This window comes from Lasioglossum baleicum, chromosome 15 (genome assembly GCF_051020765.1).
Source record: "Lasioglossum baleicum chromosome 15, iyLasBale1, whole genome shotgun sequence".
NCBI lineage: Eukaryota > Metazoa > Arthropoda > Insecta > Hymenoptera > Halictidae > Lasioglossum > Lasioglossum baleicum.
The window spans coordinates 2,478,538-2,492,791 of record NC_134943.1 but is presented as its reverse complement, the minus strand read 5'-3'; the positions used below and the strand labels follow the sequence as shown (position 1 = coordinate 2,492,791).

The 14,254-nt window shown below is 38.9% G+C and overlaps 1 protein-coding gene across 12 annotated transcripts in view; it reads left to right on the top strand.

Annotated features, from left to right (window-relative positions):
* The window catches only part of Bru3 (CUGBP Elav-like family member bruno 3), an 887,603-nt gene that overhangs the window by 622,653 nt on the left and 250,696 nt on the right, over positions 1–14,254 (top strand). The window contains exon 2 of one of the 12 annotated variants that reach the window (XM_076439405.1): positions 2,847–2,898. The exons of the other annotated variants lie outside the window; for them this stretch is intronic. Within the exon in view, the coding sequence (XP_076295520.1) occupies positions 2,854–2,898 (45 nt within the window). The 5' untranslated portion in view covers positions 2,847–2,853. The remainder of the gene's footprint in view (positions 1–2,846; positions 2,899–14,254) is intronic. 12 annotated transcript variants of the gene reach the window in all.

Below are 14,254 nucleotides of genomic sequence, written 5' to 3'. Positions count from 1 at the left end.
ACGCTTCTACAAACAAAATTTGACAAATCTTTCTCACTATAAAATTGTTGATTTACGATTTATAATCATGGTTGGTGTCAACTATATATTATTTTATTTCTTATATACAGGGTGAGTCACCTAACGCTATCACTTCAAGTGTCTTTGTTGTTTTTAAAGATACATTAAATGTCTTAAGGACAAAGTTGAATGGTAAAATAGGGCTCATACGATACCAAAACAATTTTTGTTTCTATGTAATTTTTTTAGAGATATCAAGGTCACCTTCATTTTGTTAAATGGAACCATCCAGTGAATATAATTACTCAAGGTCATTCAAGATCGCGGATAGAAAAAACGTATAAAACTAAAATATGGAAGCAGAATACGTTTATCACCAGTGAGAGACTTGTAGTAAACATGATAAGGTCCTTCAATGCTGTGGAATGTTTTCAAACATCCTCTAGCCCCGATTACGCTGCGATTTATTTACTAACAGTATCTTTCCAAACGCGATTCCACTATGTCTTACTAAATGATTGAAAGGTGTGACATGATAACCGTTTACTGTGAATGTAGGTCTAGAAATATAGGTATACACCTGGTTATATGTATAGGATAACTATTAGTTCTTATTGTATTGTTTTATTGTTATGATTAGACTGCGGATTTTATGCATTTATGACAAAAACGGGCGGATGTAATTTAAAACAGTAACGATATTAAGACAATTTAGGAACGTCCATGTGTTATCTTCAATTTATCAAAATTGTTAAAAATAGAAAGAAACTTTTTTTTTACGAAGAAAATTTTTAGTTTGCATGAAGATTCGCAGTCTAATTATGATTTTCCTAACAAGCTAATTGAATATTAGAGCTTGTGCTCTACTATTATGTCTATAGAATATTAGTGCTCGGATATTAAACACGGAATGTATTATTCGCTACGATTAAATTCGAATTTTGAATAAATGAAAACAAATATTGCTTGAATTGAAGACGGTTTGTGAGCGCGAGAAAAGGTCGGAATAAGAGAATCGTTCGGTTTGATGGGTTCAAAGACTGTGTGGCATTCTTTTCTCCGTTGGGCAGAACTGTTAGGGACCCGGGCTATCTGTCCATTTCCGCGGATAAAGGAATGAACCGAGGAGCTGGAACAACGGACCAGAGAAAGGTTAACGGCACTTTAATTGGCTGGTTGCATCGTCTCGAGTTAGAAAACGGGAACTAATCCAGCGTGACCGGACAAGCTTGACCAAGAACATACTCCCCTCCCCATGCTCACTAACGTCAGGCACAGGCTCGTTCTCTTTTCTTTGTTGCCCATTCCTCGACGAGCTTCCAGTACCACTTTCCAACACAGAGAACAACGGGGAGAGCACCATCACGCTCGGCCGGAGCCATTTCTTCTGCTTTACGGTTTTAATAAATCTCTGCGAGGTAATTCACGAGGGGTCGAAGCGGACATTAAACTCACTGACATCTCCTCCGCGTTCCATCTTGTACAATGTGTCACGGCTGTGATCCGGCGAATGAAATGATTCGAGCGAATATAATGATTAGAAATCGACCGATCCATCATAACGCATGGATCACTGAACAGGAATGACGCCGCTGGTTTTCGGAGAGGAGGAATTTTGAGCCTGTTTTTGCCATGCACGTACAGTGCTCGTCATTCATCTATATTGTCCACGTGCTCTCCTTATTTTTCAACCTTCTTTGGATTCTTTGGAGTTTGTGATGTTACACGAATATATAGGCAAATGTGACGTTTTTTCGGAATTCGCGGTTACATCTCGTCAAAAACTAGTTAGTTGTCATGTATACTAACTTTAATTTCTATCGGACACATTGTAAATTGATTGTGTTTCAAAATTTTCCCAAAAAAGTGGCTCCGTCTCTTTTACGTTGTTGTATTATTTGTTATTACGAAATTAGACCATTTTTTCAGAATCTGAAATAACAGTGGCTATCATACGTTGCTTTATAAAATTGACAAGAATTTATTTTGGTTTTTTGCCACAATTTTTATCTCCTTACGAGCTGACATAAAAATATAATTGAATCATTCCCTATTGAAAGATAATTGCAAGATTAAATCTATAAAACCGGACATTTTACAAGCGGTGGCGCAGCGTTAAAGCGTTCCAATGCCACTTAAACGTAAATTCGAAGTCGCGAGTAATAAAATATTTCAGGAGTTAAGACCAGAAATTACGTTGCCATCGTTGAAGTCTCCGGCGATGGAAACGCACATCGCCCTCCCGAGAACCAAACAAGGCTTTGCAGAAAGCCCTGGGGATTAACGGCGTCCTTAAAGAACAAACATCGAGTTCGTGCTGCCCTAACGCATTTTCGGCTTACAGTTTTTGCGCGGGCACACAACGGGCCGGGCTGGGCGTAATCGTCAGCCGATAGGCGAACAATTTTCAAAGGATCAGTAGTAGTTTGTAAACGGGAATTTCTCTAACCAGTCAAGTAAACCCGGTCGCTGGACGGTTCTTAACTCAGTCACCGAAGAAAATCGCTGCATTGCGGTAATGTTTATCGAACATGATTTCGGTTGGTTCACGAGGATTAAACGAGAGCCAGCCCGCTTTAATGAACCCGGGCGATGCAGCCGAGCGGGCGAATTTACGCCATTATCACGCAAAGGCACAGGCGTTACGGTAAATGAAAATTTAATCTGCAGATCGATCCTGTCCGAACCGTTTTGCCTGGCAATACGTCCGACAGGCATTAATTCGCGTCGACTTTCACTCGTTCCTCGTTGTTCGACTCTCTATAGAAACGTAGATTCCTCTCCCTAAATTGATATATATCCTGCAAGCGATGCAATAACACCTTTTTTCCCTTTTCGTGTTTCAGGTGAGTGATGTATCTCGAAGCTACTTCCTATTACGGTATCCGGGAGTCGCCGGTAAGAGGAATTTTACAAACTTCGTTCAAAGCCCTCCATGAAAGTCACTTAAATACTCTTCCGTAATTTAACAACGGTAATTCCGCGAGCTTCAATTTCTCTGTTACTTCCGCGAAAATGCAAATTTATCAAACAACCCAGCTAAATCGATTCTGCTTCGCCCAATTTAGGGCTAGGCCACGAAATAAATATTTGTTTTCTCCTGAAAAATAGTTTTTGGTATCTTTATGTCAAAAATAGTTTTTGGTATCTTTATGTTATGTTATTAAAGTATTACTATAATTCGAAACTTTCATGGGCGAACTTTCAAGAGAGCTTCAAATGCGTAATTATATTAACATTGGAAATCAAATGTTAATCCATAGACGAGAAAAACTGGTAGCTTGTATGTCTGTACAAAAGGGAAGTAACATGGAAATACAGAGCGAGTCTATTTCATATTCTTGCAATAGCATTGACGTACCCTAACTTTTGATAAGGGTTTCATACCTGTACGTATGTATATACTTATAGCTATAATTCATATGTACTTCTACTCCCTTTGCATCCGGTATTTCTGCTCAGAAAATGAAATTTCATCTCATTTAAGAAATGAAAAAATCATCCCATTGTTTTATTAATCGGAACAAAATATTTAAATCAAACTACATATATCGACATAAATACATATGTAAGAGTTTCAAAACTCTTGTCACGCTGATTTCAATATACACACACTCTGCTCGCGATTATTAGAACGACATTAAATATTCAGAAAATATAATATGACGTATGTAGAACAAAATCATTCTACACGTCGAGCACAGAAATTACATTACAAAGGTAATTGTATTTAGTTACGAATATTTTGTTAGAAATTCACATTTAAATGCATCCTGCGCTCTACTTACTGCATTATAAAATTGCTGACGTTCGTCAAATTAAGCTTAATTACGTCTCTGTCACATTAATGTATTTTACATGTCTCCTGGTAGAAAAAGCAATTTTCACATCATTAATTAACTCGTCCTATAAAAGTTTAATCAAATTAAAACCTCACGACAGAAATTTAGATTGCATGCTGTTATAAGTATTCTACAATGAGAACCATATCAATTATTCTAATAATACGTAGCTGATGTCATCGAAGGAACATCAATATAGCAGGAAATAATTTAAACATTCACATTCTCGTATAACATGCTCACACTAATCGAATAATCTTGATCTGCACCAAACCAAATTATAAAGAGAATACTTTAGTAATTCCTAAAACAACAATGATAAGAGTAGTAGTAGCTAGACTTTCATTTAAAAATTGAATGTTTTAATATAATATTGTAAGTTAACCCATGCAATCTCTATCGTTCAAACAATCATAAGCAGGGATCATAACAGTTATAACAATCAATTATTTCATAAATTTTTTATTCGTAAAATTAATTGCTACAATCAAAATTTAAACATCTCAATAATTAAATAAGCAACCAAAATGAATTTTCTCGTCAATAATTATTATAAATAAGTGAAAAGAAATTCGATCATCAATAACTGTTGTGAGCGATCAAACTGAACTTTTCTCATCGATAACTGCTTTGAGCAATCGAAAAAGTTATAACAGTTATCGATGAGGACACTAATAACTGTTATTCGTAAACAAAAAGTATAAAAATCGATATTTTTTAATCGTTTTGTTCTTCGAATTTTGTTCTTTATATTTTGTGTACACTATCTTAAATTTCAATAATAATCAACTTTTTATGAATGACTTTTATCGCAGATAATTTAAAAATAACTGTTACATTTGGTCCCTGATAATATGCAACACAGTATACAGAATTGCATCCACTAACAGGAAACGCAGAAACCCACTAATATGGAAATCGATAACTAATTAATATAACGTTATCTCAGCCGGTGTTGCTCGACAATATAATATCATTCACAGAAGTAATATTAACTACTTTACACAAACGTTATTTTCAACGAGTACGCAAGGTCTGGGTTAGGTCTGAGTTAAGTGAAACAAAGAGACGCTGCACTACTACATGCAATCCAGATCTAAAAGTAGACAATATCGTGATCCCGCGAGGGTCCGTGAGGCAACATAATAAAAGCTTTATTCCGCTAATATAAGAATCGACCTTCGTCTTATTGCACACGACGACATTTCATTATAGCAAGTCGAGGCGGCCCTGTTGGAGGCGCGCATCAAATAAATGCGAATTATTCTGATACCGGATGGTAGCTCCGGTTAGAAGAAAAATCGGCCGAGGCTAGGGGGTTACACAGGGGTGGGGGCGGTGAGAGGGAACGAGGTTGAAAGCGAATAGCCGGGTAGCAAGGGGTGGCTTGTAGCCTGTAGGTACGTTCCGCGTTTCTAGATGAAGAAGGCGAGCAGAGGAGGGTACCGAACGATAACTCGATCGGACATCCTGAGGCGGACGATGCGATGCAATAGTTTGTATCCGGTGGAGGGTGAGCTAACTCCAATCTTAGCCACGAAGCTGCGCCGCTTAAACAGCCACGACAGAATCCCTTACTTATCCCTCGTAGCCCCCGGCGTTCCGGAAGGAGTACCCACTCGAATTATTTTCACCGATTCGCCGCCGAGAGTGAGGCTGCCTCGATTTTTTTCTGGATCATTAGAATCCGTTTCATTCATTTTATTCCGCCCCACTCTTTCTCTCTTTCTCAATCGAGCGGGACAGTTTGTATCGCGGTAATCCAGTCGGGATTTTCAGAAGGTTTAAGACCTTCAAGTTAACCCTTAAATACTATACCGGGTTCCCTCATGACCCCGACAACATTTCTGTACACTAACTTTCGCTACTGCATTGTACAATAATTGTAACTATCAAGTTTCTCTAACGTCTTTGGAACATTTGGATTATTTAGTCTTTAATGGTATTTTAGAAAACGTATTCGCCCATTTTTGGCCAGACTTTAAATCAGTAAACTCTATGTTTTATCTTTCAGGAACACATTGTAAAAAATTACATGGCAATTTTAGAACACATTGGGACAAAAACATAGCAAAATATTAGTATGATTTTCATATATTTCACCGCAGAGAGTGAGACGGCCCTGATTTTTTTCTGGATCATTAGAATCCGTTTCACTCATTTGATTCCGCCCCCGCACTCCCTCTCTCCTTTCTCGCTACCGACGGGACAGTTTGTATCGTGGTAATCCAGTCGGGAGGTTTTAATGGATTTCTTTAATCCTATGAATTGTTTTTCACTTTAGAAAGAATCAGAGGTTTACAGTACGGTCTCGTAAATTTCTAACGAACGATTAAAACATTCAATACGAATTAAGGCGGACGCCGGATTCCAATTTCCGCTCTTGCGTTTGTAACTGCACGTTCGTCTGCAGTTTCGACCCGTTGAATTATTTAATGCCAATGATATTTGCTGTGCAGGAGACGGTATTTTATTATTTCAGCAGTAAATGTGTTTAATCGGTATTTGGAAATTGAGGATCAAATGAAGCAGATGAAAGAACGTGACCGTTTTATTGGATAATCAGTTGCATAGACTGAATGAAAGTTAAACGAATACATAGGGTATCCAAGAATATATAATACACTTTACCAGCTGCTAATTAACTTAATTTTCCTTGCTTTCCATTCAAGTTTAATCGAGTGGTAAAATCTTCAGGTTTAAAGTGTGTATACATTTTTTGGAAAACCCTGCATAATTCCTTGAATATACTTATTACTTGATTATACTTGATTATTACTTGAATTACTTATTATAATTCCTTGATTATACTTTTGCATTGAAAACGTATTTCCTCTTCTAAATAAATTTAGGAAGTCTAAAATAGCATAACAATATGATTGAATTTTTCTATTTTATTTTTAATTAAGTCCAGTCCTCTAAATCAGGTCAATATTGTTTTCACGGTTGAATATGTGCCCTATCACAATTATAAAAATTCGAACGTTTTTATATGTCAGTGATCCGAATTTCGACATCACGTACGCAGCGAGCGTCGTCGAAGGCTGCAGATGTGACAGGATTTATGATAAAATTCCGATGTCGCTTAATTCAATGAAATTCTGCGAGTAGACGAAGTGTAGGGTAGGGTAGTGCGCGAAACAGAGGTGAAATTCCACGATTGTGCCGCGTGAGGTACAAAAGACCAGCGAAATACTTTGGTCGAGTCAAAGCTCGAAAGGCACCGGTGGAGAGACGTGGACATTTAGCATTCAGCGCGTATGATTAGGCGGTCTGGCGGCGCATAGAAAATACGGTCATTCCGGCCGGGCTATATAGAAACTCGAGAATGAATTATGTAAGGCAAAGTACTTCATTCGTCTTGCTCTTGTTATTTGGTGGGTGTAGTTAAACTCCGCGTATTACCGCGTCTGAAATATCGCCAGTAATTTTTAAGGCGAACGTGCCGGCGACTATGCACCGGGCTCCACCCACGCCTCTCTCTATTTCTTCGCCGCCCTCTGCACCACGCTGTTTAAATATCGCCGGTGTGCGGTGTTCAGGCCTCGAATCAAGCTGAAATTTTACAGAGCGTGTTCACATTTTTTCCTTTTTCTTTTTTTTTCGAAACGCTTTCGCGGTAGAGCGAGCCGAGAATATTTCTCGCTGTCGCGCGGGCCAACGCATTCCGACAAGTTTATTTTACAAATTATTTTTCTCGTGCGTCGGACGTGGGCCGCGTACCCGTATTTTTCCCGCCAACTTTCGATGTTTAAAGAGCGGAAAAGGAATTCGAAGGGAAAAGGAGCACTCCTGTTTAACTTTGAATCGCGAAATTTCGAAACGGAACGTTCAACAATGAAAAGAAGTACAAGGTTGTTTAGACTTTGATAAGCTGCTCGGCTATTTAACTACGCGAACGTTACAGCTTTCTTTTGAAACGTGCTACGATAGCGTTTGTTGAATGATCTCGGTGAGCTCCGGCTACGATTGATCGTGAGATGTATTGTACAAGTTTGTACGACTCCACTGTCTGGACGATAATCGTAACGTGGGGGACCGTGCTACGACGCGATTGGGTTTGACTACGATACTGTCACAAAACCTGTCGGAGTGCAGGTTGTATAGTTTGCAACCTGTGTGGCTGGAGAGCGATTTGTCGGAACGGTCTGGCCAGCGATTTCAACTTTCAGGCAAAAATGTTGCACGGATACGAGCCGGAGTTACAACTGTAATTTTCGTAGAGGTGTCTAGTCTATTATTCTTACAAGAATATATTTTCTCTATATATAAATTTACTATTTTATTGGACGATATTCACGTTTCCATCATTTTTATTATAGTTTATTCCATAAGGATACTATCTGCTCCCTCTTTCTTAGAATTATTATCGTGGGATGATTATTTGTTTGAACCATTCAAACAGACATTGAGAGTATGTTGTTTCAATAGTAACGAAGAGGAGGAGCACTTCGTGAGCAATTTGAGCATATTTGGACATTAAAAAATTACTCATTTAAAAAATTCAAAATAGACTTAAACACTTATTGACCACGATGAACGTGCAAAAATCGAGTGAAACGAGTCGAAGTGACCATTCCGCGGGAGTTGTCGGGACAACTGGGGTGGCGCGATAAATGGCACCGTGCACGGGCAACTGAGCACAGGAAAGTATGGGAAAGGTGGAACAAAAAAACTTGTGCAAAAAAAAAAAAAAAGGAAAGAAGCAACAGAAAGGCCAGGGCGAGTTATCGGCTAGGAAGGAGTCGTTCGTCCGGTAAACAGATGCCGGTGAAAGCCGCTCATCCGGCAAACATTACACAGGCTTACCACTACGAGACTATCTCGACGATTGGTACATATCGAAGATTTCCTATGGCCGGTTGGGAATATGTACCTATACGTACGTACACCAAGTACAGGGAGCTTGTTGCCCCCTTGCGCGCCGTTAGGTAACTCTATTCAGAAGCTTTGCCCGGGAGACCTTCGACCCGTCTTAAACCATGGCCAAAGCGAATGTTTCCTCCGGTAGACGACGTGGCGTAAACCCGCCACAAGACACTATGGGACCGAACCATAACCGCTGGACCGTGATGTCGGATGACTACGGGCTTTTGCGTCAGTTTCACGCCAAATAAGGAAGCCGTCGTTGCACAATCCACTGGCGGTGCACACACTCTGCTTGGCAGAAGAGGCATGTCTAAATAAATATCAGCCGGTGTCACTACAGATTGCAGGCTCTCTCAACGAAAAATGCTACGGAAAGTGGTCAACTATTTTCAGTTCGCTCGGAGATTATAATCCGCTTCTGCATCATCTGATTCATACTTAATGAAGTCTTATATGATTGTAATGCATATGTGAATTTAAAGAATAACGAGAAACTTTCTTTCAATTGCGTATAGGTAGGTGCAGATAGAATGGGCTCGTGCAAAATTAATCACTGTGCGATTTATCACAAGTGGCAATTCTGAGAGAGGAAAATTAGGTACATTTATAACGGTAGTTTATAAACAGAATCTGATTTCAAAGAGAGCACAATACAAACTTTACTCAACTCGCAATCAAGAAGCCTGGTTTCCAAGCAAAACAGCAAAAGGCAATATATAAAACGCCCATGGGCACCACTCGCACGGAGCTTCCCTAGACACTCACATATACTGAAAGTACAATTATTCTAGGTAGACAAATGAATTAAAACTGTAAATAATTTAAAAGGATACGTTAAATACATTATCTTTTATATCAATTTTCCAGTTAGAGAAAACTGAGTTTGAAAATTTCTCGGGTAGGGTGATATTCAGTGACTAATGGCTAGCGTGTCTGATCGTGGCGCACCGTATCCCGTTACGATATATTTACAACAAAAATGCGTAGATATTAGGTTGGCAAGAAAGTAATTTCGGTATTTTATGGTGAAATATAAAACTGAATTTCTTTATTCAAGTGATGAACTTTAATCAATAAAATATTTTCTTATTTATTCTTTTTGGTAAAAGAACATCGAACAAAAGGGAAAATAGTTCATTGCTTGAATAGAAAAATTCTTGCCAACCTAATATAATTTAAGATAGTAGAAAGACTAAAGTAATTGAAAAGTATTGATGCATTACTTTCGATCTGCTAAACCTATTAAAAAGAACCTCAGTCTACTTAGTTATAGCGCGTGGTTGTTAAGGTGTCCAAGTGGTTCAAATAATTTGATCAGCCGCAGAGTAGCACCGCGAAACGTTTCGGCGTAGTTAAGCGGTGTCACGAATAATTACGAGGCCAGAAACAGAGATTTAGATGGACATTTAGTTCGGAACTAAACAGTTTAAAAGCGTAGGATGCGTGACGCGGCCGCGTTGAGACAGTGGAACCGTTGGCTAATCGTCTTGGTTGTACAGCCGGCATACCTGGACGGCAGAAAGCGCAGATTTAATTAAAACTAGTAGCCCACGGCGAACATATTTTCCGAGAGAGGATACGCCCTTCTCGTACTCGTTACACGGACACAAGGGAGAGAACTCGGTGGGCGTTTCGAATCCGACATTCCGCCGCGATGCCGCTGGCCTTTTTTCACGACGAGATGAGAAATTGTCTAACGTGCAACCAAATTTCTCAATTTCGCTGTAACGCACGGAATTTCGGTGCAAACAATTTTGACGAATCTTTCCTACTTGCTGAACTTTACCGGTAGTAACCGACGACCGCACTCTGTTATTATTACAGGAAATTCCCACGTACATTTTACACAATGCCGGATGGGTTTCGGTGCTGTCGAGGACCGTGGAAACCGCAGTTACACACAGGGAACAGTATAATTTTACGAGAATAGTCAGATAATTAAATGAAAGGGTAAACGCGGAGAGCGGTTTTATTCGAATTTTTTCCCGTATACCAAAGTGAAGAGTAAATGGAGGCTTTTATCCCTTTAAAATCTTTTTATTAAAGATGAAGCGTCGCCGCGAAATTGCGCAGCTACGAGTATCGCGTCAATACGCTGTCGCTAGACACTTTCGAACGCTGGCAACGCTTTTGTTCAATGAAACTAAAAATTTTTTACCATACTTCATTCTAAATTTTCTGGCACGGCGGAAAACAATATACTGCGATTAAAGACGCATATTGGTGCCACCAGACAATATTGTTATATTTTTGCATGTTATCAAATACTAGGCTGTCCCATAAGTTAATTTAAGAAAACACAAATTACCTGGTTAAGTGAAGGGAAGCTTCAGAACTAGTAAAACATTAACGAACCGACGATCGCGTCTATGATAACAGTACGAATCACTGCGAAACAAACTTTGGGGACACTCTAATAATTCGTTTTATTCTTGCCGAAGTGATTCACGCTCTCAATTTTCGCAGAACTTATTTACAACGATCGATACCAATAATTCCTCGAGCTGTGCATCGAATCTTGAATTAGCGAAGTTACGAACGGTAAGAAATTAGCGAACGCGCAGCGAACATCGATCCGTCGCATAAACGTTTTACGGCCTCGCCAGCAAAATGGATGCACGCGCAATCAAGCGACACACTGTTCGACAGTTTGAGACCTGTATAAACGCACGTTTACAGCGTGTAACGGCCACACGAGAATAGCAGAGATGGTCGCCGGAAGAGAGATCGGAAAGGAGAGGTGAGGAGAGGAGGTGAGGAGGAGAGGAGAGGAGAGGGGAGGAGAGATCACGGCATACAAAGGAGCGTCGGGACTCTCCTGATACGTCGCATTGCCGTGAAGCGTGAGCGTATTGCACGACATAAAAGTAAGATCCACCTAGCGGCGGCGGGACACGTAGCGCATGAAATCGTTCGAAAAGATCGACATAAACGGTCCTTGTTTGTCGTTTATCGCTCCGTCCCGGTCATTGGTAACCCTGCACTCCACGGTCCATGCAACGGAGACGCCCGTTGCGACGCGATAATAACAACCATGATCGATCATAAAATTGTAGCCGCTGCTCTCCTCGACCATTCCTAGAGCTCCTTTATAGATTTTTCTCGAAAGTCGACCGTTCCGGACACACGGACTTTTCTAAAGGTACTACTCCATGCTTTTAGAATATGTCTGCTATAATACTGCACAGTTTGACCATTGTCTACTGTTTAATTACGTGCTCCAAGGATTAAGCAGTTGATCATGATTGTCGCGAGATAATTGATTTTCAGACGCTTAATGTAACTGTATGTAACTTAATGTAAGTAAGATCTTAATGGCCTCGTTGATACTACTTTATATGAGCTACTTACATAAAAACACACCAGATATTTTTCATGTGCGTTAAAATGAACGTACTCCAAATGTTGGTAACTTTAAATATTTCTTCATAAAAAGAGAATACGTATAGCGATAACCCGATTTAGAGAGCAATGCTTACTGTAATAATAAGATTAATCCTACATAAAGAAAGTTTTCGAATAGCTAGTATATACTTAAAGAAATTCTTGAAGAAATTATTATACTAAAAAATGATGTTCCTCACGAAAAACACGAAACATCAAATTAACTTAAATTAAGCAATCGAGAAACAAAGTTTTATGTGAGGGGCATTGAGTTTAATTCAGTCATAAAGGTGTGCTTTACATTTTAGAAATGTATTGTGAGATATGAGAAGGTAAAAATACGAAGGATGTCGATCATCGATACTCGATGGGAATTGTATAGGGATCATTTACGTTATCGCAGCGATGCAGTGTTCTCATTCTCGCGCAAGCGTAACAGCATCGAATGCCTGGTATAAGCAAAAATGCAACAGTTATGTCAGCGGCATTATTGAAACAATTGACGGATCGTAACGTATGCGTCGGTAGCAGCGAAAGTGTTAAAAAGCTTTTCACGCGAGTTGGCACGAGCCGACCCATGTGAGCCGAGTTAAGCCATAAGGGAGAAATATCATTGAAATTCACATGAGCACACGTGATTTGGTACACCTCACGCGCAGACGGTGCCCCACGCTTTCCTGCTAACCGACGTCAGCTCATCGGGTATAAAAATTTAATGCCTTTTATGTGGCCACGTGAATATCGAAATTCTGATAAATATCGTGTCCTTATCGTTACGTTAGAATACCACGAGTTTTCCTAATTTGATATGTTTATTGCTCAATATCGAATCTGTCAAAGGGTATTTCTGCTTCAACTTTTTTTCGAATGCTCAATTATAATATTTATAATGTTGCTCAGAATTATGCAAACTAAACACTGAAAAAGTACGAGCAATGTTCTATTAATCAAGACCTCCTTTTTGATTAGCTATTAAAGTATCAAAGTTTTCTTCATGACACTTCTATTTGTACAAATAGGTTTGTATCAATAAATAATGTATTGTAATTTGTTATTATACTATGTACAAGTATATTCATCTTTCATACGCAGCTGCGTTTCCATGATAATCGATCTGGAAAACTATTGTATACATACGTGTCTTATATCAGTAACATAATAAGTAGAAATAGTGAGTTATAGTCAGACAGAATAGTGAACATCTCTTCTCAGTAGTACCAGACAATTCTATTCTGTTCTGTGTCATAATAAAACTATAAAATATGGTATTTCTTTTCGTTATGTTGTGTCATTATAAATTTAATGGAGTACATCAATAGAGAATGTACAATACAAAATTTGCAGCAAATATAATAGCGAGGTTGTTAAAATGAACGGAGTTATATTCATTTACACCGCTATGCTCATAATCTCGCTCAATATTTTTCATTAATTAAAAAGTTTGATTATTGATTTTTAGATTAAAGTATGTTCCTCGTCTTTATGGCAACGCGTATACGTAGGCACACGGATAGAAAGCGCATTACACACAACGAACAGAAAATAGGAAACAAAGTACCGGCGACGCTGAAATCGCTCAGGTAACCACGGCGACTCGCATAAGCTCAGCTTGCGAAAGTTCATGTGAAAAGGGCCTAACGGTTTACGATCGACGGGAATCTGTAATCCTACACCCTGGCGCGAGTAAATTATTTACGACGTCGTGGAAAGCGACGAATAGAGTTAAAGGACTGAGGAGAATGAATGGAATCCGTCGTAACACGAACTTATTGTTCAGAACGTGATCCGATTGTGAGAAATTCGAGGAAATTGGGATTAGCTCTTGAAAATGAACTGGAATTCGCTAACATTACGTGACGCTCGCAAAATAAATACTCGAAATCTCATGCAAGGAGAGAAAGAGAGAGATTTGTATCGTACTGTTAATAATATACGAATTCATTGTTTTCACTTTAAGGAAATCTCTTATTCTGCTTTCTAGGATAATGATAGACACGTTGCTGGTATACTTGCTGTGAATATTAAACAATATTTTATTCTAATTTGTACAATGCCACAATCTGTTCGTTGTATATTCTTTTTATATGAGTAGAAAATGGATATATATTGACAAATAGCGATGTTTGAAAAAAATATGGTGGTAAATTATCGTACTGTTC